This window comes from Echeneis naucrates, chromosome 13 (assembly GCF_900963305.1).
Source record: "Echeneis naucrates chromosome 13, fEcheNa1.1, whole genome shotgun sequence".
NCBI classification, from domain to species: Eukaryota; Metazoa; Chordata; class Actinopteri; order Carangiformes; family Echeneidae; genus Echeneis; species Echeneis naucrates.
The window spans coordinates 23182708-23208474 of record NC_042523.1 but is presented as its reverse complement, the minus strand read 5'-3'; the positions used below and the strand labels follow the sequence as shown (position 1 = coordinate 23208474).

Genomic DNA, 25767 nt, shown 5'->3' with positions numbered 1-25767 from the left:
GGACGCCGCTGTGCGCATGCGCGAGATGTCTGCTGTGGGACTAGATGAACGAAAACAAACAGCGAGCGAAAAACATCAGGTGATTTCCAACAGAAATCCTGCTCCAATTCATGCAGTTAGCGCAGCTGCTACGTGTTTCATGCGTTAAAACAAGTTCAGTTAATCAGCTGCGCAGTGTAATTACTATTTTCTGCCAACTAACATGTACAGTAAAAGATGATAACGGGAGTTAGCGCTAGCTTAGCTTAACTACACGAAACTAGCTCCATGAAAGTTATGATACAAACTCTTAAACAACATTTAACCACAAAAAAAGGAGAGTTTGGTCATCAATCACTGTAGCTCAGCTGTTATTCTGGTTGTTGGGTTTCACTCGGGACTGCAGGCAGACTGAGTTGGAGCCGGTTTGTTTTGCAGGTGTAGAGATGATGGAGGACAATGAGGAGCAGCTGGAGCCCGGTGAGGAGAAGGGAAACCCGGACACAAACCGCTTCAGGTTGGTCCCTGCCAACCGCCTTTCCCATGGGAAGCATAACTGCCAAGTAAATTGCTTGATCGTGTGTTTCTTGATACAACAGTAGTATCCTTGTGAATGGACCTTGGTCTGATACATGTCTTGCTAAAATAGTCACTCAGTTGAAGTGTCTGTTAACGGGTCAGCCTTCATCCACATCTAAGTTACATGGAGAAAGAGAAAAGTTGAAAGAGGTCAAAACCCCAGGTGATGCTTGAACAGAAGAAAAAGGTCCTGGATTAAACTGTATCTAATTTAACTACATTCAAAGTGTAGTTGGAGAAGAGAGACTCATCTTGTGTTCACTTTCTTGTGTGCCATCAGAGCTGACGCGGTCCACATATGAAAGAGTCGACATTAGTCTTTACAGCTTTTTTCTTACATCGGATATTTACCTTTACGGCGGTGAAATGCATGCAGTGTTTTCTTCTCTTTGGAGTCCAGTGTCTGCCAGACCACAAGTCTAATGCCACTGTGGCAGGTGGATTAGGTTGCCCAAGAATGGGGATTTGAAGAAAAGAATTGTTGTCGTCTTTCCTAAGGAAAGAGGTGCCGTGTGCAAACAGAGGGAGTTTGTGTGTTCATAGGAGTGGCTGGTTTCTTAATTTTTTTTAATTGGCCTAATGTTGAAACATTTTACAACAAGATTAGGCATGTGTTGGTTTTATTTATTTATTTTTTTTGGGAACACAAAGAAGATTTGTAGACAAATGGAACAATTCCCTAATCGCTCAGTCTAACTCTGGAGCACTCACATCCTTGAACCAGGACTTTCTCTTTCACTCAGTGGTTTGATTTTGCAGAAGGCACCAGAACTTTACACCACCTAAAATTATCAGACTTTGGACAGTTTTTTTTTTTTGTTGTTGTTGTTGTTTTTTTTCTCCTGGTGGTACACTGCCAACAATTTCACAAGCGTCCACCTTTGACCTTAGAAGAAAACATCTGACCTCACTGTACCTCACACTTTGAGCCAAAATGGATGAAATCACTCGGATTTTAGGCAACACTGGGCGCATCCGCTGCGACAGTGTCACCAGCGACACCACGCAGTCAACGGGCAGTAAACTGCTCCTGCGCCATCGGCTCTATCAGCTGATGACCTGCGTGGAGGATTTGGACCCCAAAAACGAGGTGCACGAGAAAGTGGTCAAGACGTTAGACAACGCCTTCCTCATTTGTGGAAAGAGCGCCAACAAACCCAAAAGACACAGCTTCAGGTGGAGAATGAGTGTCATCTTTTTGCTTGTCTTCTCTGTTTACTAGTGGCAGCTGTAGATGTTCTTCTTTTCCTTTTCCTTTCATGGATTTTTCTGCTGTGGGGTGAGTGAGCTCTTGAATGCTGAGACTGTCAGTAGCTGAGACCCGTCAGCAGACCTTCCACTGAGTTCTTGTCACACGTTTGACTGTTTTAATGAGCAGGAAAAATTAATTTGTGAGTTTGGGCGCGAGGATGACTTGTCTCATGATGTGTGAACTGTAGCAGCACAGTGCTCGCACTGTAACAGCCTTTATCTTACTGTAACTGGGATGAACCAACTGTAACTTTGGTTTTTGCCACATTCAATGAAGTTTTTCAGTCTTACTGTATGCAGCACTTTATATTTAAAACATGATGATGTATTACTGATACCATATGTACATATTCTGAAGGTATATCATGTGTTTTTTCTGTCCTCCACGCCTGCAGGCTGCACATGGTGACGTGGAATGTGGCCACAGCTGATCCTCCAGATGATGTAACCTCCCTTCTCCGTCTCGACTCCCCAAAGAGCCCAGACCTCTTCGTCATTGGGTAGGTGCCGGTGGGGATCAGTGATGTGTTTTGTGTAACTGGATATGGAGGGAAAGTGATGGAAACTTAAAGCTGATGTCTGATGTCTCTGTTAGTCTGCAGGAAGTGTATTCCGGACCACTGAGATTTGTGTCTGACATGTTGAACGATGATCCATGGAGTCATCTCCTCATGTCTACCTTAGCGCCGCGGAAATACATTAAGGTGCAGATCTTCTAAAAACACAGACGTTAGAAACACGTGTTAGAAGTGACATTGTTACAGGGAAATGAGAACAGACTGAACTTTCTGGTTTCAGTAAGTGGGACTTTCTGGACTCATATCTGTGTGTTTATTTTTCAGGTGTCATCCATCAGAATGCAGGGTCTACTGCTGCTCTTCTTTTCCAAACTGGAGCACGTCCCCTTCATCAGAGACATCCAGGCCGCATACACACGGACAGGCATTTTTGGTTATTGGGTGAGATGCACGTACACACAAATACACAAATATATCAAAGTAGGAATTGACAGTCACACTTCTCTAAAAATGCTTAAAAATGAAAAGCAACAAAGGTTAATGCAGCGTAGCAGAGGTACTGTTCCACACATTCTCCTTCCCAAGTCAAAACCTGAAACTACGTCACCCGCAGTTCAAGATATCTGCTGAGATCTGAAGGCTTTTTGTTACTTTATCACAGGACAAATAAAAGATGATGAAAATAACATCTCCCAAAAAAAATTTTACCCTTGCAACTTTTTGTTTTTGTCTTGTGTTTTTGTCTTAGTTGTAATTATTTTGGTTTCTGCTCTTCCTCTTTAATTCTCAGGGCAACAAAGGAGGAGTGTCTATCCATCTGTCTTTCTATGGCCACACGCTGTGTTTCCTCAACTGCCACTTGGCTGCTCACATGAAATATGCCACAGAGAGAGTGGATGAGTTTGAACGCATCATGGACACACAGACTTTTGAATGTGAAAAGGCTCAGAGAATTGCTGATCACAGGTATGTAGCTAAACAGTGTACAAGTTCCACTTCACCCAAAAAGATATTTTAGAGAACCTTTATCTCATTATTTATGTCCAGGCTGGTATTTTGGTTTGGAGATCTCAACTTCCGTATTCATGACCACGGAATTCCCTTTGTCCACACCTGTATCAACAATCAATCCTACAACCTGCTGTGGAGCAAAGACCAGGTTTGGGTTTGACACTGAAGGAATCATCCAGCCATTTACAGGATCAATAACAGAGCAGCATCGCAGCCTTCAATGTTTGATGCATGACTTTTTATTCGTCAGAGCTCATGACTCTGTTATTATTTGCAGCTGATCATGATGAAGAAGAAGGAACCAATGCTTCAAGAGTTTGAGGAGGGGCCTCTGGACTTTCAACCCACGTACAAGTTTGACCTAAACTCTGACACTTATGATAGCAGGTAACTGTCTCCAGGTGATGTACGAGAAATCAACATGATGCCAATTAATCATGATAATGCCTTTAAATCAGTGTTATTGTCAGTGCATGACTTTGACTCTTCCAACTTCACAGGCTCTACAGGACATGGTTTGACTTTATGTAAGAATACAAAGTACATTTATTTCCAAACCCCCTGCCCCTCTCTCCCCCCAAATACATCAGGTCCCCCCCCCCCCCCCCCTTTTTTTTTTTTTTTTTTAATCCACTGAGCTGCACTTTTGTTTGTGCGCGCACACAATTTAACAGACAAGTAACAGCATTGTTCTCTTCTTGTTTTTAATTTTGTAGCTTTCAACTGTGTTTTAAAGGCTTAATGAAGACTGTCCTCATCTGTAACACTCTGCAGCTTAAACAAACAAGCAAACAACTAACAAAAGAAAAGAAAAGACTGACGCCCTGTTTGTTTTAGAGTAGTGTCTGAGCTCACAAGGCTCTTCTTACAAGAAATAATATTAATGTTGACAAGAGAACCCTGCAGAAATCTCTTTGACTGATTGACAGGTAATATTTAGCAATGGAATAACAAAAGGTCGGGAATTAAACAGTTGGTGTAAAATCAGTTTTATATAAATGTTTTCAACATTTATTATGCGTTATTACTAAATGAAGAACCAGTATTTTAAAGTAAAACACTCTTCTGGGTACCTTTTGCATAGCAAAGTATCAATGGTCTCCATTAACCCACTTTGAACCTGCAGCTGTAGATGGATCTATTTGGCTTCCAGAACAGCTGCCACTTCACAGCTAACCTGCATGGCCTGAAATGGGTGTTATGGTTAATTCATTATGTACCTGTAGTTTGGAAGAAGGCCTGAAAGTACAGACTGAAGCCTTAAACGCATTAGAAAAGCCTTTACTGAACTAATGAAACCAATTATTCAAAATATCACACATCTGTGATTATGACTGTGAAATTTCTGTAAATGCTTTAAAATATATAGCGTTTTAAGAAATTTCTTTCCACATTTATTCAAAGATGCTAACTCTCTGAAGAAACGTCAGTGACTGAAGATTAAAAAAAAAAATTACCTGCCAACTTTAATGCCACAAAACTAATTAAATGGATTAACAGGCACAGAAATGTCTCTTTCATGAAAGCTGCTCTTTGTGTATAATTATATTAAAAAATGGAAGAAAAACAAAGAAGGGTTTTGAAAATGTATAACTGAAAATTTCAGTGTTGCTTGTTGTGGTAGTATCTGGCTGTTTCATCATTAAAGCCATCAAACTCAAACTTGGCATCCGGCAGATTTGAGTTATTTTCTCAATGATATGCAGTTTGCATAATGTTGAGTATAAATATTTCAGTTTCTTCCCCACTTTCTCCACCGTCACCTGGTCTTGATTCTTCCCTGGATTTAAAACCCGGGCTTTCCTTTCTGTGTCTTTACCCAACCAGCGGAAAGAAGCGTAAACCTGCCTGGACTGACAGGATTCTGTGGCGGCTCAGACCCAAAGCTTCAACCCCCGATGGGCCAGACGAAAATGCTGTGAGCTCGACGAAGTCCAGGCAGCTGGCGGAGGAGGAAGAGGAGTACCCTCTGAAGCTCAGGCAGGAGTTGTACACCAGCAACATGGAATACAACATCAGCGACCACAAGCCTGTCATCGGAGTCTTCACCCTGGAGGTGAGAAGCTGGAACAATGGCCGAGAAGGAAGCAACACTGTGTCACTTCTAGTTGAACAAAATATATCCTAAAAATGTGTGACCCACTGGGCAACATCCCGGCCACATTTGTTAAGTGACTTCCTTAGCTGTTTTTAAACTCTGTCAAAGAGGAAGACAAGAAGCACTGAGAGACAGAATGGGTGGCAAATGAATAAAGGACTCCTGAACTGTAGATGGTCAGCTGTCCAAAAATAAACATTTTAACAGACGACAGGCTTCAGATTAGAAACAGAGGAGGCTGAAAAAATCAGGAATTTGGCCACAGCAACAAAATAACGCCAGCCTTCTCTTTTAAAGGATTTTCAAGGAAAATTAACAAATAAGAACATTGTTAAAATTTTTCTACTCTTTGGCTGTTGCTTTTTTGGTCATAATAATATTGGTCATCATCGTCAGTGACTGAAGTGAGTGTTCTGATTCAGCCGAGAACACTCAGTGGTCAGTAAAATAGGAAGTGAAATGAAGTACCAAGCCACAAAGATTCAGTTTGAGATTCTGTTCTTTGTCCTAAAATGATCCGAGGACCGGTGGCAACACCAATCAATTTACTCTGACGTCAGTTTGCTTTGTAAAGCTCAGAAGTGGAGCATCTGATGGCCTCTAGTGGCCAGTCGGCTCTACACAGCTGAGCTATTCAGCTGTGGTCTGCTCTCAAGCTGCACTGCAACATGCTGTGGAAACACAGGTCATCACAACTTGGCTTTGGTTCCTATGCCTGACTTTTAGAGACGTCACCCTGTTCCTCAACCCCTGAACTACCATAACTGATACTTGTCTCCTCCAGCTGAGGAAGATGTACGAGTCCCCTCTGGTGGATCTGCAGCCTGAGGGCGACTGGAGCGCAGACATCGATGCCATGGTTCGCTACAGTCCTCTGCAGCCCTTCCCCTCCAGTACATGGGACTGGATCGGACTCTATAAGGTTGGCTGAGCAGCAGTCGTTTATCTTTGTCAGTTTAACTACGATCTTTCTGAATGATGGCCTGAACTGACTGAGTGATCTGCAGGTTGGATTCACCAATGTTATGGACTACATCACCTACACGTGGGTCAAAGACGATGAGATTGCCTTCAATGAGGAAATCACACAGGTACTGTCTCTTGCATTGAGTGACAACATCAGAAAACCCTCCACAGGCTGTAAAAAGCTGCCTCTCTTTCTGTAGGTGTATGTTAGTAAGGAGGAAATCCCCGTGCAGGGAGGAGAGTGTGTGCTGTGCTACTACAGCAGCACCCTGCACTGCATCATTGGAATGAGCGAACCATTCAAGGTCAGTAATGCTGCAGCAGCACACGCTGTTGATCCAGATCAGTCCACTAATGAATGATTATTTCCTCCTCAACCTGGAACAGAGTCCCGAAAGTGAGCATTGGACTCATCTGCCATTTTCTCTTTCAGGTCCACGAGTCCAAAGTGGCCATCGAGGAAGGTTTGCTACCTGAGAAGCTTAACGGACTCGACAAAACTGTAGCCAGTGGAGATCTGTGGAACTGATCTATGTTACGTAGAGGTGAAACTCTTCAGGCCTGGACTCGCCAAGGCTAGATTAGGCTTTTCAGCGCTGTGTATCTTAACCTACCACTGAAAGAGTGGATTAGGAAATGCTGCCCCTTTTTATGCTTTGACTCATCCACTTTGACCTCCTTAATGTCCCCGATGTGGTTGTTAGTTACTTACACCTCTGGTCAGTAAACCTTTTTTTTTTTTTTTTAAACTGACTTAAAACCTCAAAAAGAGCAGATTAGAGCAGAAATTTGCACGATATATTTTCTGTTAATATTCAGAGGCTGTGAGACACAGCTCATCTAGATACTTCCGATTTGCAGGAAATGTCTTACTCCTTATAATTCAATCCTAAATATTTCTTCCCCTGGTATCATTATTGCTTATAAACGCCGAATAGAAGTCATAAAAAGAAGATCGTCCTCGTGCCTCCAGAACTTGCCTGAGAGTCGTCACATGATAAAGTTTTCCTTGATATTTTTCGATACATGTATCGGCAAGTTGTAAATGATGGCTGATTTGGCAGAAGTTTAATGGTCGGAAACTCCCAAAATTTAACCAAATAGAGCTTTTTGCTGGACAAACTCTTAAAATGGATGTCTTTTTTGAGATCTGTGAGGGTCTGCTACTTCATGTGTCAGTTGATGAAAGAAGGTTCTGTGATAATGGATCAAAAAAGTCCATATGCTGAGGTTGTCTGGCTCGAAGAAGAAGCTGGAACTCTTAGTAAGTCTAAAACAAACCAGCTGCAATTATGAAAAGGGAATCAGAATTTAAAAGACTCAGTGATCACAGTTGCAGACACGGGGTCAAATCACCGCTGAGGCAAATGTTCACTGCTGCATATCATTTTGCATGTTCACGGCAAATGTGGCGCTGGCGCAGAAGCTGCCTTTTTCCTTGTTTGTTTTAGTCTGCTTGAAGCTTCAAGATAAACAGTGAGGTAGTTATACCTGTGGGAGGCAGAAACAAATGCCCCCACCCAAACTGAGCAAACGGTGACAGTATGACCAACACACGAAACTTCAGACTCTGCTGAAGTTAGTTGGATTGAAACTTGAGGTGAAATGGAACAGGTACCGTATTTGTACAACACTTTTTTTATTGTGGAAGCATTTCTGCTGAAAAACTTGTTACATTTTATATCATCTTTTACCAACAGCTCATAGTTGTCCCGTTTACTTCAGTTTGAAGACTGAAATGCACTTTGTGTTTGGTTGACTTGGATTTGAGCTTGAGACAAAACACTTGGGAAAGGAGAAAAAATGTTATTGACTGAAGCATGAAACAGAAAATGGTCCATTTCTTTTCCCTTTCCACTCTTACAGCTTAAAAGATATGCTGTACTTGTTAAAATAGGAAAGCTTCCACCCTCAGATAATATGAGTGATCCGAAAGCTGATCTGTAAACTCTTTACTGTCCCAAAAGCATTGCTGTGATACATAAGCTGGATCTACTGGTTTTGAATGTTTAAATGTGTTATTTTAAATACCCATAGGGCTCACAGAGTATCTTGCTGTGTGGGTGGATTGCTGTAGAAAGATGAGAGATTTAGCAGTTTTGATTTTATCATCAGTATTTTAATTATCTTCAGTTGTTCCTGGAGAACTTGAAAACAGATTAATTTATATATAGATATGTCTGAATATGTAATATATGAATGAAACGTTTATTGATGAGCAGACTACTTAACGACTAATTCACAGCTTGCTGACTCATTAACCCACCTGCAGCTTTTCTTAAAATTAATCATTCCTTTGTACTTTTTGTGTCATCACAGAAAGATATTTGCATTGTTCATTGTAAAGAATCAGTATTGTTGTTGCTATCATTATCAGTGTGTACTGAGAGAGAAAACGATGTCAATTCAGCAAGTGCCTTTGAATTGGTCTTTGCTTCACAGTGCTATGCTGCTCAGTTTGGATACAGTGTGTGTCATTGGATCATTTCTAAAAGCTCTGCGTGGTTTTCATGGCCTTTCATTTTATAAAGATTGTTGTTCTGAACTTTCAGCTCCATTGAGAATTTTCTTTTACTGAACTTGTATTTTTATCGGCTTGCTGGATTCAGTGTTATTAGCCACTTTATTTTATTTTTCGAGGAAAGATTTGACATTTTTGTCGACTGTAACATCAACAACAACAAATGTGTAGTCTTTGCAAATGCAAAAAAAAATTAAATGAGTGTCACTTTATTGTTTGTGTGGTGCATTGCTTATCACGACGAAGAGAGCAGTCACGTGATTCGCAGGCCTGTTCTCATTGGCCAGGCCCGTGGCTGACGTGTGGTCGCTTGTTTCCATGGTGACCGTTTGTTTTGACACAGCTCTTTCACATCCGGCGGTTAAACTGACGACATTAAAACAATAAAACTCATATATTTGGTGTTTGGGCTCCTCGGAAAAAGGTATGGACGAAGGTTGTTTGTTTTAAATTAAGTCTCTAACGTGTGTTTTTTGTGTCACATCAGTGAAAAAAATCCTTCAGGTGACATCCGTTTTTAGCCGATAATTAGCTGTAAATGTTAATGTGGCTAATAATGCTAACTCTGCTTATTGTGTGGACGGAGGCTTTTAGCACAAAGATATGTCTCCTTCTTTTTAATTTAACTTTAACTTTAACAACTCTTTCTTTTCCTCATGCTCCTCCCTCCTATTTTCTACAGTTTGAGAAATAAAAATGACTCCTGAATGATGAAAAGTCTGAAAAGGTTGATTGTCTTTGTAATTTTTTTTATGGTTTGTGTGCTTTTAATATTTAGGTCTTTTCAGAATTCACAAGAAAAATCCAAATAAATAAATAAACATTAGCCTTGACTAGCTATGATGTATAATGTGTGTGTATTCTAATGGTTTTATTATGATCTCACAGAGCCAAAGGAGGACGTTGACAGAGCTCAGCTCATGTTCTGGTCTCTCTGTTGGCAGTGACGGACCTCTGGACCACAATGTCTCTGCCAGAAAACAGTCCTCTGCAGAGCGGCGGACCCAATCTAATCAATATGGAGGTCATGAGGACCCACTCAGAACTCTTCAGAGGACAATGCATGAGGCTGATCCTCGAGACTGATAAAGCATGCAAACGCATGCAAAATGATGACAACAAGCGGTTAGGTAATTAGAGAAACAAAACTCAAAGAACAGACACTGTATATTCTTCAGACAGCATCTGTTTTTAACTCTGCTTTTCAGATCAGAGGGTCAGAGATATCCAATTCCTGAAGAAGGAGCTGGAGCTGAAGTTGGAGGAGGTTATTGTGGAAATCGATGTCCTCGTAGCATTACACAACAGAGTAGCAAAGGCCCAGGAGGCCTGCAAGGATCCTCTGAGAGTCGCTGTTGTCTGTCTGGAAGAAAGGTGAGGTTGGGAAATGATGGACCAAAGAAGATCTTGATCAGCCAGAAGAAAAATGTATGAAAGTGTTTTGGTACTTTACATCAGAAACTCCCTTTTCAGTTGACACCTCTTCTGTCTTTTGTAGATTAGATTTGCAGATTGATTTTGCAGCTGTATTAAGTTTTCAGTAACTCCTTGAACATTTTTTTTTTTTTTTGCTGCAAATCTTATGAATAAATGAAAAAAGTAAAGACATTTTAGGTGAAAAATTCCTGCCCTACATCCCACAATAAATTTAAAGTATTTGCGTCACATCCATCATCCTATCCTGGCTCACTGGTGCATCTAAATGGAACAGAGCTACATTTCTTTTATTAGTTTCTCTTGTGCGTATCATAGCCAAAATGACTGCTGTGAAATTAAGTGTTACAAGAAGACAGTAGCTATAAATTGTGTATAAAGTCTTTGGTCTTTCTATAGAAACCATGACTGGGGTTTAAGGGAGGATGCAGACAAGTGACAAATGAAGCTGGTAGATGCATTTCTGTACACCAGCTGAATAAGGGCTACAGCACTGTTTTGTGTTTACAAGTAGTAGATGAGCAGAGTTCTTTGTGTTTGTCCTGTGACCTGCAGAATGAAGCGCGTTCCTTCAGAGAGGTTCCATGATGAAGTGGACAAAGAGCTCCTAAAAGAGAGGGAAATTATCGAGGGAGTGGCCTCCCTCCTGCAACGTGTGATAGAGCAGATCACTGAGCAGATACGGTAAAATGGTTTATTCTCTTTAAAACTGCCAAGTGACTCAAATAAAAACCAATTGTACTCTTTTGTGTTGCAGACTGAACCGATCAGCCAAATACCATTTAGAGAAGGATCTGAAGGAAAAATTTGAGGCACAGGGCATCGACAACTCCTGTGCCTTACTGACCACCAGTTCTGTCAAAAATCAGAAATCCCAAAACCCCATCATTGTGTTGCCAAGGTGAGCTACGATGTTCTCAACCTGTTTGAGTTGAAACACTTTTTTGGATGATTTGTAATCATTGTATTTGTATCTCAGCCTGGCAGTGACTCCAAAGCAGTGGGAGGACATCTCAGAAATCAACATAACCAAGGCAGAGCAGCAGAGGACCAACTCCATGTCTCTTCGGGCCCTTGTGGAGTCTGTGCTGGAGCAGACAGCTGCTGACATGCAGAAGCAGCTCCAGGTCACAAGAGAAGCTTTTCAGCTGAACATTCAGCAAATCAAGTCAGCCAAAAGCCAGATGGAGGATCAGCTGAGCAAAGTAAGGCAGAGGGACACAGGGAGTGGGAGGGGAAAATGAAAACATTTGGATTAGAAATCTGATATTGGTTGGTTAGTGATGATGTTTTCACTTTGAATTAAATGATAGAAAATAAAAAAACACAATATTGCGAAAGATGTCAAGGCCATCTTCATCGTGCCAAGACACACAAACGGCATGAAAACAATCAACCAAAGCAAATGATGTCATGTTAAGTTGACTTACCGCTCCTCTCCAGATTCTCTGTGAGCTTGCCAGCCAGCAGAAGATCAGGGAGGACCTCCTTGTGGCCATCACAGAAAATCAACAGTTCCTGGCTTTGGCCAAGGCTCGGCTGGATTTGCGGCGGCAGAGACCTGCCAAAGAACAGTGCCACGATCCAGCACAGATCCAGCTCCTTGCTGAGGTCCAGCAGCTCACTGCTCACATCAACAAGTAAGGCCAGGACACACTAATGAATTCTGCCTGTGCGGACTCACTGTAGCTGCCATAACTCTGAACCAAGTGTTAAAGAGCAGATTGTGATAATTAAATGGTTCATTAACAAAAAGTGTAATGAACACAACAAACCACAATTAGTAGAATAATGAAACATATGGAATATATTTATTACTTAATCACCTATTTTATTATGTAAAAATGAGCTACCATATTATAATTATCGTGACTAAACAAAGCTGCTGCGTTCCTGTACTGTCTGATGTGCTGTTATGTAGGATGAGTGGTAATGTGGCACCTCTTATTCTCTGCTCTCAGACTGCACGAGGCAGTGGCCCAATCAGAAGAGGAGCAGAGGGCGCTGATTCGCTGCCAACTGGAGCTGCAGGAAAACATCGAGATCAAGGCCAGCTCGCTCTACATAGACGAGGTCATCTGCACCCAGCACAGGGAGCCCATTATCATACATAACTTCTGAACTCTCACAAACTGAGAAGATTGAAATAGAAACATTTTTTCTTTTAAAATGAAGCTATATGAAACTCAGCTCAAATTATGTGTGAGACTTTTTTCTCTTCAGTCAGTTTTAGCAGGTCGTTAATTGGTTTCTTCAGTTTTTTCTGTTACAGCTGCTTGATTTCTCATGTACATGTTTGTTTAGCATGTAAATTTTCAGTTATAATTATATACGGATTCCTAATATTTGTTTGAGCCCTCAAACAAAATGTACATTTAAAAACATTTTAGTTAGTTACTTTTTGCTGTTACTGAATATGAGAGAATACGAATTCATAAAATATCTCTGTATTTCACTGAATGTTGGCGGCAGCCCACAAACCACTGGTATGTTAGTTTTTATAAACATTCCTGAGCTAAACTGAAAGACATAACTACTCAACTCAACTCAACTTTGTAAACATTTGACCCACTTTATGTTTTTAGATTGAAGAGAATTTATTTTATAACAATGCAACTCTAATAACAAAACATTGTCCTCGTTAGCCTAAATGACATCAGTTATGCAGGAGTTATTAAATATTCCCCCTCATTTAAAACTACATGGAAACTACAAACTATCCATCCATTATCTAGACTGTTTATCCATTAGAGTGACAGCGGCCCGTCCCAGCTGACACTGAGTGAGGGTGGGGGTCCACCCAGGTCAGGTCATCTACATCTACAGAGAGACAAACAACCATTCACCACTTGACCTAATGTACACAGAGGGAATTCAAAAGACCCAAATTTTGAATCCAGAACCTTTGTGCTAATACTTGAATATTAAAACTGTGGATTTGACATGTAAGCCATTAATTTATTAAGTTAATGGAAACATGAGTGGCATCTCATGCATCAAGTCTTCAATCCAGTTTTTGGATTTTAATATATATATACATTGTTAAGTTACTGGGAGTGTCAGGTGTGCTTTGATAGGATATTATACTCTCACCTACCTTCTTCATGCAATTTGACTAAAGCTAAAGGCCACTAAAATGAGGAATTTTAGTGGCCTAGTGGCCTAACCCTAACCCTAACCCTAACACCTCATTTATCACAAAAAGAAAAAATATAATCTTAAAGAACAAGGTCATCTTTCCGCATCCCAGGTCTTTTTCAGCACATCTCTGAAGCAGAAAATCTTTCCTGAGGAGTTTTCCCTTTACCTCAGGAGGATGTATATTTGGCATTTGGCCTAAAATCAGAGAGAGAGAGAGAGAGAAAGCCTTTGTTTCAGCGAGACTTTTCTGCAAAACAAACACAAACACATCTGGAGTGATGGAGGAATTTTACCTCATGCCATCTCAGGGTTAAAAGGGGCAGCGCCAGATGACAGTGGGGGCAAGAGCTGATCTGGTACGGATCTCCTCCATCAGCCGAGGCTTGGGCGAGCGCTGCGTATGGTGGAGACGTGGCCTTGTAGGCGTTGCTTAGTTGAACAGTGTTCACCTGCTGGGACAAAGCATCCTTTTTCTCTTTGTCCTCAGACTCAGACTCGTCATAGTACCACCCCGGCACTGGGTTGTCCAGCTGGTTTGTACAGATGGAGACAGAGAGATCGATTTAATAAATTAGAAAATGCTAAGTGAAGTGAATTTATTTTAAAGAAAGCAATTAGAAGGATAATTCAGGGGTGGTGAAATGGACAACTAATAGTTAACTATAAAAGTATGCAAATCTCTTTTGCATACTTTTACATGGCCAACATTAAGATTAACACCTGCTGATTTTCCAAGTTTAAACACTCAAGTAAAATGTACAAATAGCCCTTTTAAGTTGCTGTAGATCTGTACGACACAAAATTCCCTCCCGTTCTTATAAAATGTTATATTTTTAATAAAGACATAACCTATATTTGGAACTTTGGAAGTGAAAACTAAAATACCTCGCGTTTGTCTGTATCTTCAGCTGGAAATGAAGCCATAAATCTGCTGTAGTTAACTCCAGTTGGTGCTGCTGAGAGACAACAGACATGACGAGAGTTGGTGAAAACAGCAGTTCTGTACCGGTTTGAGATGTGTGCTAAACCCCGAGTCCTCCTCACTCATATTTGCTGGAGTGCTGCTTGTCTGAGGAGGTGTTGAGCCGTTGCCGGTGGCTGAGCAGGTCGAGCCGTGATCCGGCTGGTCCCGGAGTTTGACGTAGTGGTTGCAGTCCTTGCAGAGCTCCGTGCGACTCCCACAGACCAGAGAGTGTTGGTCCAGCTGTTTCCACGGCAGCTGCAGCTCACAGAACTGACAGGCCTGCAGACGCTCCACACACTCATCAGCCTGGGAGACCGAGCAGAGGTCAGGACAGGTCACTTTTCCCATGATGCAACAAGGTCCGACTTTACCTACAGAAGCTGACGCTTCTCACGCAAAAAAAACACCCTAGCTCAGATAACCCAGATGACATCATTTTGAGGGGTACTTCCTGTGATCCAGCTGTTTAACCCCACAGCTGTACAACGGCACTCACCTCATGATCCGTCAGGTGACGACGCTCCATCTTCAGGTTACATTTGGAGCATTTTACCTGCAAACAAACAGAAAGAGTCGTAAGCGTACAGAGACTACACTATCACCTGGTGTGTGTGTGTGTGTGTGTGTGTGTACCTGAGTGTGTTGTTCCTCCTTGTGTTGGTTCATTTGCTCTCTTGGAATGGCTTCATCACAGTCAGGACAGATACATAAGAAGCGACTACAGTGTGTTTCGTGCAGAGTGAAGTTGACCTCCGCGACCTCTTTGTGGCTTAAAGAGAGCAAGAAATTTATATTAGAAAAAGAAATTGGATCAAGAAGACAGAAAAAACATCTTAAACGGCTGCTAGGTGTCATAAAGGAACACTTTAGTACAGAGGCACATTTATTTTATTTTACTATCCCAGTCTCACGGGATCAGTGTGTCCACTCAGAGAAACAAAACAAATGTTGATGCCTTCACCTTCTCTGCATCACAACACAAAGTGGAGCGTTTTAGGGCTGTTGTTTAATTTACATTCAGCCTTTTATTTTAAAACTGAATATTCACAGTTTCCTGTTTGCCATGAATTTGTATGACTCTCATACTATTTGCACATTAGAAGCAATTTCATGTCCACTGTGACTGAATCCGCCCTAACCCTAACATCTGAAAGTGAAAGCTGCGTTTTTCTTGTGAATTCTTGAGAAAAACTCAATTAAAAGTCTTTAGCACTACATATTACCTTATTATGAGATATCTGCCAACACAATCTGGCCTTTACTACATTTTTCCGAGCTAACTCACCAACAGGACTTTATCCTTCTACCTCCTGCCGGTGTTTACAGAACAGCTGGTCCAGTTATTCTGACAAACACTGAATTCAATGTGTGGCCAAGCTGAATAGTGTCACAATATTTTTAAATCTTTTCTCATTTCTACTTATTGTATATTTTTGTGTCATATGATGACTAACAGCCTTAAACAACCAGACTTTTAAATTCAATTTGGTGTATATCACTCACCATTGCTCACAGGTGCGTGTTGCCTCCTTCTCCATGAATTAAAATCTTAGTAAAGACCAAAAGTTTGCGGATCTATGTGTAGTTGAAGTGTTGACACTCTCCGTGACATTTCAGTAAAACTGAAAGTGAAATTGTTTTCCACCTCGCTGTTATTCTGCGCATCTACCGCTGGATGTCGCCCAAGATGTCCACACGTCATTAAATCCCCTTTGAGGTCATTATGGGAGCTGTAGTTCCCAGTGAAGTTATCTGTGTTTAATCTGATTCCATCTCAGTAAAAACCATAAATGACAGAATATCAAATTCCAAACCAGTGATACAAAGCTGGTGTTAATCCTGATAAACACTGATGCCTCAGAAAAAAGGTGCTTTCAATATACAGTTAGACATTTAACAGAGCATTCTATCATATTATTCTCAGTAATCGTAGTATTTAGGAATTTATATCTCCATTTGTTGAGGTTTGATGATTTTTTTTCTGTCAGTCCCTGAATGCAGCAGAGAAACTGTCGCAGGTCTAAGATCCACAGGTCCAGAATCCACAGGTCCAAGATTCAAACATCCAGGGTCTGCAGGTCCAGAATCCACAGGTCCAAGATCCACAGGTCCAGGATCCACAGGTCCAGAATCCACAGGTCCAGAATCCACAGGTCCAAGATCCAAACATCCAGGATCTGCAGGTCCAGGATCCACAGGTCCAGGATCCACAGGTCCAGAATCCACAGGTCCAGGATCCACAGGTCCAGAATCCACAGGTCCAAGATCCAAACATCCAGGATCCACAGGTCCAAGATCCAAACATCCAGGATCCACAGGTCCAAGATCCACAGGTCCAGAATCCACAGGTCCAAGATCCACAGGTCCAGAATCCACAGGTCCAAGATCCAAACATCCAGGATCCACAGGTCCAAGATCCACAGGTCCAGAATCCACAGGTCCAAGATCCAAACATCCAGAATCCACAGGTCCAAGATCCAAACATCCAGGATCTGCAGGTCCAGAATCCACAGGTCCAAGATCCAAACATCCAGGATCTGCAGGTCCAAGATCCACAAGTCCAAGATCCAAACATCCAGGATCTGCAGGTACAAGATCCACAAGTCCAAGATCCACAGGTCCAAGATCCACAGGTCCAAGATCCACAGGTCCAAGATCCAAACATCCAGGATCTGCAGGTACAAGATCCACAAGTCCAAGATCCACAGGTCCAAGATCCAAACGTCCAGGCTACAGGTCCAGGATCCGCAGGTCCTGCCAGGTCCAGGAGCTCTTGAAGAGATAATGGGGCCCCTGAAGAGTCAGCGGCTTCAGGAGGAGCAGCGTAAATCTGTAGTGAGCCTTGTGAGAGTCACCGTCTTCCTCCTGGAGACTGACAGAGAGCTGGACTCCTCTCCCACAGGTAATGGCAGAAACTAAAGTTATGGACGTTAAGATTCAATAAGATGTAACTATAGAGAATGTTTGTGGTGCAGCTCATCTGAAGCAGCTGCAGCTGCAGCAGGCCTGCAGGAGGGAGGCAGTGAAGCTGAGGGACCAGCTTCAGCAGGCTCACACAGAGATGGATGAAGCACACAGAGACTCTGGGGGGAAATTCTGCTACCAAGGCAACACTTCTTTTATTAGTTCTGATGTTTTTGATAACTCATCTCTCTCTGTCTCTGTGCCTTTATGATGCTTCTGGAAAATGTGACAAGAAAAAATGGCCTTCACTATGACAAACATAAAAATAAGTTGGATGTTTCAGAAACTCAACAGTTTTCTGGTGTCTGCTGTACTTTCACACCCCGCATTGTGCTACACACTGACCACTGATGTCGATTTGTACAAAACATTCAAATTTTCAATACAGCTAATTTCAAATTGATGAAAGGAACACGTAGAGTTCATTGTGTATTGACTGTAAACATTATTTATTTTTATTCCTCCAGATGGACGTGGCTGTAGCTGCAGAACAGTTTAAGACTGCCAAATTAGACGTGACTCTGAAAATCATTCATTACTTTTGCTTGTTGAAACATTTATTATGTCGGCTGGAGTCCACCCTCTCTGACTGGAAGCTGCTGTGCCATGTTGAGGAGATGGAGAGGAAGCAGGTACAGCACACGCCAACTCACGACGACCAACAGCAGCTAACATGCTGCCCGTTTCTGGCCTCTCTGTGGTTCTGGTTTCATCCGTAGAAACTGGAGGAAGAAGAAGAAAGAGGCAACCACCTGGAGGAGCTGCTCAGACTTCTGCTGTAAGTCAAAACGTAGACGTATGAAAAACAAATGATGGTGTAGTCCATCTGCTGTCTGCCAAGTTTAGACTCATTTTGGTCACCTACAAAGTATGGCCTGGTGTGGCCCACATCAGGAGCCTGGTAGTTGTTCCAAGTGTTGAAAAGTTTTCCTCCATAAATCAGCCTGAAATACAAATTGCCTCTCAGTTTCTTAGACTTTAAAACGACATCTTGAAAGTTGCTCTTGTTGAAATACAAGAAAAGAAAAACACTGACAGTGAGTAAAGCAGAAAACTCATACACATTTAAAAACCCAAAACTAAAGAACATTTTTCTGACCACTGACTGTCTGAAGACGCTGTATTCACCCTCCATGTTCCCAAATTCCTGCCACTGATACTGGAACACAAATAAGTTTACACCAACACAAAAGGACTCACTGAACTCAAACCACACAGAGAAAATATGGCTGCTTTTTATGTGCTCCACTGCAGAGCAGTTTCCTTCTGCAGATTCAAAACAAACAACCCACCCATCCGTTATCTGTACCGCTTATCGGTGCAGGGGGGCTGAAACCAATCCCAGCTGTGCTGCCCAAAAACAAACCAAATGCAAAAGTTAAATGTTTAAATATCTTCAGGCTCTGTATATGATACAGTATATTATATATTCTGCTGACTAGCCTTTAAACAGAGCAACATTTAGCACACAACTAATCAAACCAACACAATACAGTCTACACAAATTAGACAGATCACTCATCCAGAGGGGGTATTTATTACTTTTACTTTCCCTGTTACGTCCTGACTGTTCTTCATGCTCAACAGACCATTAGGAAGTCAAAAGGTCCCTTCTCCCTCTCGTTGCCTTCCATGTTGCATTGAGTCTCTAGGAAATACTGAATTTGTGCAATTTATGAATCTGTTTAAATGTTTTTCTTTTATGAAATAATTTCTAGCTGCAGTAGAAACGCAATCGGGTATTACAGAAATCAGACTGGTGTATTTCCTCTTTCCCTTCATGTGTTGAATCACATTTTTGGTTTGGTTTTGAAGTGTAGGTAAGCAGAGTGAAAGATCAGTGAGCGGAAATTCCATTGATAAAGTCCCATTTTATGAAATATACGATTGGCAGAGCATATGGCGTTATGTTTGTTGGCGTTGAATGTGTGTTGTTTTTTTTTTTTTCCAGAGCGTCTGTCTGGCGCAGCAGAGGCAGCTGGCAGAAAACACCAAACTGCTGAGATAGGGCAGGGCGATGCGATTTTCGGCAGTTCCACCATGAAGAATTTACTGCACTCTCGTCTGGATCACCTGTAATCAAGTACAGTAAACTGATCTCTGAGCTCTTTTACATGTGTATGTATGCAGCCCGGTCCCGGATGGCTTCATCCTGTCTTTCAGGTGCACAGGGGTCATCTGGGGTCATCTGGTCGAGCGACACGCAGCATTCAGACTGAGCTGCAGGTGGTGCTAACAGACAACGTTAGCCTGCAGAAGGATCCTGAACGTCACTCTCACAGTTTGTAGCTCAGATGTTTGACACTTTAACATGTTAAATCACAATGAAAATAATTAATAATAATTTTATCAAACCTTAAAGATGAAACCAACTAAACCTTCTAATCTTTGATGTTAAGTTCTGAATAGAGGACACTTCTATTATCAGCAACATGGTGCTCAATTTATTGATTATTGGTGTGAAAATATTTAATAATTGTACTGGAGATCCATTTTGTGGAACATAATTTGCAAAATGGATCACTAAAGTTCTGCTGCAGAGCCTGATGACGTGAGCTCAGTAGGTGAAAATATAAAGCTCCTCACAGATAAACAAACAACTTAACTTTTTGTTCTGTCAAATGTGAGGTTTTGGTTCTGTGAACACACATTTCCTCACATTTTCTTACCCTGACGTTATAGATTATTTCCAGATGTTGAACAAAAACTTGAAATGAGCAACTGAAGATTTGCAGACATTTGATTTTTACATTTTGATTAAAATAACTACAGACAGATGCAACAGCAGCAAATTGAACCAGGCACTAGACCATAATCAGCTACATCTGTTCACCGACTGTCTCATAAAAGTGCACGTTCGTGGGTGAGGAGGAAATATTAACATTTGAGAACAGTGGGGTTGGACAGATATATTGGTTTATAATGTCCCAGACTGATATTTGTGAGTTGTCCTTTATTAAAAATGGGATTCGGACTCTGTCATCCATCCTCTATGATGGAGGCTTTTTCAGCTCATTCCTCTGCTATAAATGAAATCCGTCTGGTTGCTGCAGAGCCAGCCACCTACAGTAACGGTAAAGTCTGGGATTCAGCGGGGACATCGTCTATTATCTGACAGTCTAAATGCTGCCGCAGACACTTCAGTGGAAGCTGCAGGAAACGCTGCTGCTCAGTGGTGCAATTACAACTTTTGGACTTTTCCTTTTTGGAAGAAGTTTGTCTTCCTTCAGAGAGACGTTTAAAGGCAAACACGCTCATCTCCCGAAGAGCTACTTCACTGCACAACAAACAGCAACCACTGAGAAGGAGCTACTTGAGCAAACCGTTGAGAAGCTGAAGGATGAGCTGAACAGGAGCAGGCCGTGAGGAAACAGCTGGAAGAGTCAACGGGCACTGTTTCTTTTCTCCTTCACCTCCACTTCTGTCTGATCGTTATTAAGCTGAAGTGTGAGAAGAGCGGTTTGGAGACCATGGTAGCCTTACAGAACAACATCCCACCTGTCAAAGTTCTTTCTGTACGTACGTTCATGGGTGCTGCTTCAGCAGGAGGTGGGATCCCTCAGTTCAGCTTTACAGAGCGAGCAGGGGGAGAACAAGAGGCTGTTTTAGAGCATCGACAGGTGAGACACCTGAAGAACTGTCCTTTATTTATTTATTTATTTATTTTTGTTTTATGTGGGTCAGTTAACGAGGAAATGGAAAAAGAAATTAACGTTGCAATCACTGAATTGGATTGAATCCAAATCAACCAAATTAAAAGGCTTCCCCTGTTGGGGGCTGCAGGAACAATTGTCTGTATTATTAAATTTGTATGTATTGTCAAACACACAGCTGCGTATTTGCACTTCCAGCTGCTACAGAGAAAGACTCACTAGATCATCTGGTATTTATTCTCCATTTTTTTGGTCTCCTTAGCTCTTTGGCAGCTAAAAGTTCCACCAGAAGCTGGCTAACTCCATGTAACTGCCATGTGCTGATGACCAGCAGAGTTCACGCTGAGTTTTTGGAGTTTTTTCTGAAAACTGCTTTTTACTGCACCTGGAAAAATGCTGATAAGATAAAAGGCTGTGAAGCTGAGACAATGAGCTGAAAGAAGCTGAATGAGGTAAAATACAGTAAAGCCACGAGTTCCTTGAAAGTTGATATTCAGTGAAATATGAAAAGGGGACGAGACCATTTCATGACTTATATGGAGACAGAAACCTTTGAAAGCTTGAAAGGAAGTCTGTGAGGTGTATAAATTGTTAATTTGAAGGGTTAGCTGTACACAAGCTTGTTGTGTGCATTTGGATGATATAAAGTTGTGTTGAGTGCTGATGCTGGCTCTGGGTTTCACATCAGGAAACGCCAAGCAGAGGTGGAGAAACTCCAGCACGTCCTGACATTTATTCACTCGAAGACTGACAGAGCTGTAAGAAATCGCCGTCGTACAGAGGGCTCATTAATCACTGCAGCAGTTCAGAGAAAAAAGTGCATACTTTGTTCCTCTAAGGCAGAGATGGCTCCTTTAGATGAGGCCTAGCTGTTCACATCTGTTTACAGTCTCTGTGCGAAGATAAATGAACCAGCTGCTGGTTGTAGTTAACTCTCAACAGCAAAGAAAGACCCTTTATTATTCTATTTCAGTTGTTGTCATATTAAAATGGCTTTTACTATCAAATCAATCTCTGATTAATGATTTTGGGGTTTGTCGAAATCTAGCTTGTATCGTGACTCTTTTTGCTCGTTATGTTCTCCCTTTGTCATTATTACTGTTGTTATGATTTAAATCTCCCATGTATTCTTCTTCCTGTGTGTGTGTGTCCGTTTCCTTTCATATGTCCGTTCTTTTTAAAGGTGCTATTTACACCTACACCAATTTACACATTGTGATTATTGTAATTATTGTCATATACGTGTGCGTGTTTGTGTGTTTCTGGTCCAGTTGGAGTCCTTCGATGTGGTTGCCGTTGACAACAGATGGCTGTTTCAGAGGCTGAAGGATGGACCAGAGACCAGCACAAGGCCACAACCAGTACACCGCTCAGTAACATCTACGGGTCACATCCTTTACAGCCTGCGATTCTCCATGAAGACTCTGAGGTAGAAATCTTTTTCTTTTCTTTTTTTGTTATTCTGATTTAGAATTTTCTTTAAGAAAACAACTCCAGCTCTAAAGTTTCCGCTGCAAATTAGCTCATCCTGTGAAGTTCCTAATTAAAAATAATCTCAATGTCAAACCTTTTGTTGGAGTGACGCCCAAATAGGAACCCGAAGAACGATCTGAGATCAGCCAAAAAAACTGCTGGGAGATTTACTGGCGTGTGTTAATATGTATGGATATACATAATCCCTATTGATGAGTTACTGGATTGTGTTAATATGTATGGATATACATAATCCCTATTGATGAGTTACTGGATTGTGTTAATATGTATGGATATACATGATCCCTATTGATGATCCCTCCTACTTCTGACTCCGCTCTTCATCTTTAACGTGCTTAAAACAGCAGAGGCTGCCAAGTTCACTGCATCTGGACTTTCCTGAGAATTAATAACCAGTGATTTCACAAAACAAGCAAACACTCCTCTTCTGCCTCAGGTTTGTCTTTTCACCCCATTTTTCTGAATCCTCTGTTTCCCTGCTTAGCTAAGAAAGACAGTTTGAGGCTTCATCATCATCATGCAGGTCAGGATCCGTGCTGGCCAGAGAGAAGAGCCGGCTGAGGCAGCCAGATTTACAGGATAAGGTAACCTTCAGTTCACATCACACTCGTGGTTGTAATAATTACTAATTTTACCATCCTGTCATCAGCCTCTGTTGAGATAAGTCAACGAAAATGATGAAGCCAGAATTTAGTTTCAGTCTCTTAACAAGATTGCAGATCTGGAGAAGATGCCGAGCTGTGTTCTAATAATTTAGAATCCAGTTTAGCACAAATCAGCAGTAATGTAGTATTTATTACCTCTTTACAGCAGAGGGACGGAAAAGGTGGCTGTAGGATGATAAACCTGACTTTGTTTCTGGCCACATTAAGGCTTTTGTGATTAACTTATCGTTCTTTCTGAGCAGTGAATGTGTTTGTCACTTATTATTGCTCTGTTGGATTCACATCAGTGGATTAAAAGAGGCGATTGTTCCTTTGTTGGTTCAAAAAGATTTTTAACCTGATTTGCATTAATAACCAAACTTTCAGGCTCGTCAGTAAAACATTTTGCAGCAGATTTTATGTGCATTTCCTGGTCAGATACTTCTAAGTCTTTAAATTCATCTTTATCTTCTTCAGTATCCAAATCCCGCTGAGTCTTCAGGGTTAACGCACAAACTGTTTACTTCATATATTCTGGTGATTTCTTTGAAATCTTTTGATGATGGATAAAGGTGAAGTATTTTGTTTTCATCAGTGGGGTTTTTTCCATTGTGATTTCTTTTGTTTTGAAGGAAAAGTAAAACTGAGCCCATCAAACATTATTTATAAAAGAAGATGATGCACTGAGCTGCTGGAAACTGACATCAGTTTAAATATTTTGGGTGTTAACTCTGTTTGAAAGCTGCAGCTGTAATGAAGTCTCTTAACTCCAGCAGACTGAGGAGCTTATTAGAGCAGGATTAGGCCATAGAGCTGCACGGAGGAGACTCCGTTGGTAGAGAAACAGATCTGTCTCCTTTTTGTGCATCCAGGAGGATCAAAATGTTTCAGAAGCCGATTCTTCTGAGATATCTGCCGCAGCCGAGGCCACAGGAAGCTGCAAGAGTCACCTGTCATTCCTCTGGAGAGCGGAAATAACAAGTCTAAATAGGCTGCACCTTTCATAAAGTAGAACAATAACAGAAATAAATAAAATAATCAAAGCTCACGTGAAACAGACCTGAGACTTCCCCTCAAGTCAGACTGTGAGATACGTTAAATATAAAGCAGCTATGAATTCAGTGTGCTCTTTGTTCACCATTTCACTTCGTATTCAAACCTTTATTTAAACCGGGAAGGCCACAGTGAGAAAGATCTCTTCAGCAAAAGATGCCTCAATGAGAAAAATACGATAAAATAGACAAAAATAAAGGACAAATAGAGGAACCTATTTAAAATCGGCTGCCTGTTTTATCAAAAAGCAAACAGCCAGTTTATCAATTCAGGGCAAGAAAATCAGGTTTCCATAAATCAACTGTGATGTTAGCAGTGATGTTACAGCTGCCAGACGGTGAAAACAGTTTAACTACTTCAGACTCACAATGTGGACAGTTAGGTGCAAACTCACGTTCAAGCTGCCCGAAATGCTGCAGTGACACTTCAATGAAAAAAAAACCAAAAGTGAATGGTGGTCAAAGGGGGGGGGGCTTCTTTGGGAGAGTCTGCTCCAATGTTGACTGTAACCAGCTTAATTGGTGAAAAAACACCCCCCACATCTTTTTGATATTCAGGGCTCGACGTCCGATTCCTGCTGTAGGCTTTGGACCAACCGGAGGAAAAGCTGATCTGACTCCACGTCCCTGAGGGACACAGCTGAAAACACATCTGCACTGATAGTGACCAACAAACACACAACATATAGGTCTGTCTCAAACACACACACCTGAACACAGTGATCCTTTGTATTTATTCAAACATTAAACAGCGACCAACAAAGAGGAAGAGATAGCAGCCACATGTTCACTAGCAGCTGTAGCATCAGATATGTGTGTCTGTGTGTGTGTTTGTGTGTTATCCTCCATACACAGTGATCAGAATTGTATATTGGCCAAAGAGGAAACATGCACCCTCATCAAAACAAACTGTACAACCATACCATCTTATATATACGTCCTTTTTCTTGTACCAACAGATTCTTTATACAAAAGTAATTTTTTTTTTCACTGTTTAGAAATGTGTAATTCCTCATGAGCCACGACGGTTGGCCTCCGTTATTTGGTGAGTTGCCTTTGTTATTCCTGGGCCGTTCAGGTGTCGGCAGGAAACCCGAGGTGCGGATAATCCCACAGCAGAGTGAATAGAAATCAGCTGGTCCCCTTCAGGGCTCAGTCTCCTCTCGTCTGTCCAAAAACAGAGAGACGAGTCGACCTCAGAGTTGAACGAGACACAAAGATCCCGTTGATTGATTGTTTGTCTGTCAGTCGGTCGCTGCACTTGGCTACAAATCCTGAGAGGAAACATCCACAGTGAGGCCACCTCCTGCTTTAATCTTCTTCATTAAAAAAAGTTGACAAATTCTTAAAAACCGTACAAACACTCACAGTAACAAGAAAAAACAGCGCGAGCAAACGACACAACAGTCATGACGGCTGAGCAGTGACCGTTGCTCTGAGCCAGAGGAGGGCCTGACTGCGACACAGATTTAAACTCCAACGTTTTGTGTTTTGTTTT

The 25767-nt window shown here is 41.6% G+C and overlaps 3 protein-coding genes and 1 long non-coding RNA gene across 5 annotated transcripts; 2 read left to right on the top strand and 2 right to left on the bottom strand.

Annotated features, from left to right (window-relative positions):
* Window positions 1-417: 417 nt before the first annotated feature.
* On the top strand, window positions 418-9136 carry LOC115052953 (inositol polyphosphate 5-phosphatase K-like). The gene is made up of 12 exons (XM_029517452.1): window positions 418-542; window positions 2205-2309; window positions 2405-2513; window positions 2652-2768; window positions 3118-3293; window positions 3375-3486; window positions 3616-3725; window positions 5166-5394; window positions 6221-6358; window positions 6444-6527; window positions 6603-6707; window positions 6836-9136. Exons 1-12 carry the CDS (start codon window positions 439-441, stop codon window positions 6929-6931), a joined length of 1485 nt encoding a protein of 494 aa, XP_029373312.1. The 5' UTR covers window positions 418-438; the 3' UTR covers window positions 6932-9136.
* A 1019-nt stretch (window positions 9137-10155) lies between these two features.
* Window positions 10156-14104, top strand: LOC115052954 (tektin-1). The gene is made up of 5 exons (XM_029517453.1): window positions 10156-11041; window positions 11115-11258; window positions 11337-11562; window positions 11801-11997; window positions 12319-14104. The coding sequence occupies exons 1-5, from the start codon at window positions 10875-10877 to the stop codon at window positions 12476-12478; spliced, it is 894 nt and encodes a 297-aa protein (XP_029373313.1). The 5' UTR covers window positions 10156-10874; the 3' UTR covers window positions 12479-14104.
* On the bottom strand, window positions 11038-12034 carry LOC115052956 (uncharacterized). Its single transcript, XR_003841406.1, has 2 exons — window positions 11788-12034; window positions 11038-11553 (listed from the first exon to the last, which is right to left on the bottom strand). It is a non-coding gene; the product is annotated as an uncharacterized LOC115052956 (long non-coding RNA).
* On the bottom strand, window positions 12778-16102 carry xaf1 (XIAP associated factor 1). Of its 2 annotated transcripts, none has more exons than XM_029517455.1 (7): window positions 15966-16102; window positions 15096-15231; window positions 14959-15015; window positions 14543-14768; window positions 14384-14451; window positions 13792-14028; window positions 12778-13693 (listed from the first exon to the last, which is right to left on the bottom strand). In XM_029517455.1, exons 1-7 carry the CDS (start codon window positions 15998-16000, stop codon window positions 13661-13663), a joined length of 792 nt encoding a protein of 263 aa, XP_029373315.1. In that variant the 5' UTR covers window positions 16001-16102; the 3' UTR covers window positions 12778-13660. The 2 variants fall into 2 exon arrangements, with proteins under 2 accessions (XP_029373315.1, XP_029373314.1); XM_029517454.1 differs by having other exon boundaries at window positions 12783-13693; window positions 14384-14454.
* Between the last annotated feature and the right edge of the window lie 9665 nt (window positions 16103-25767).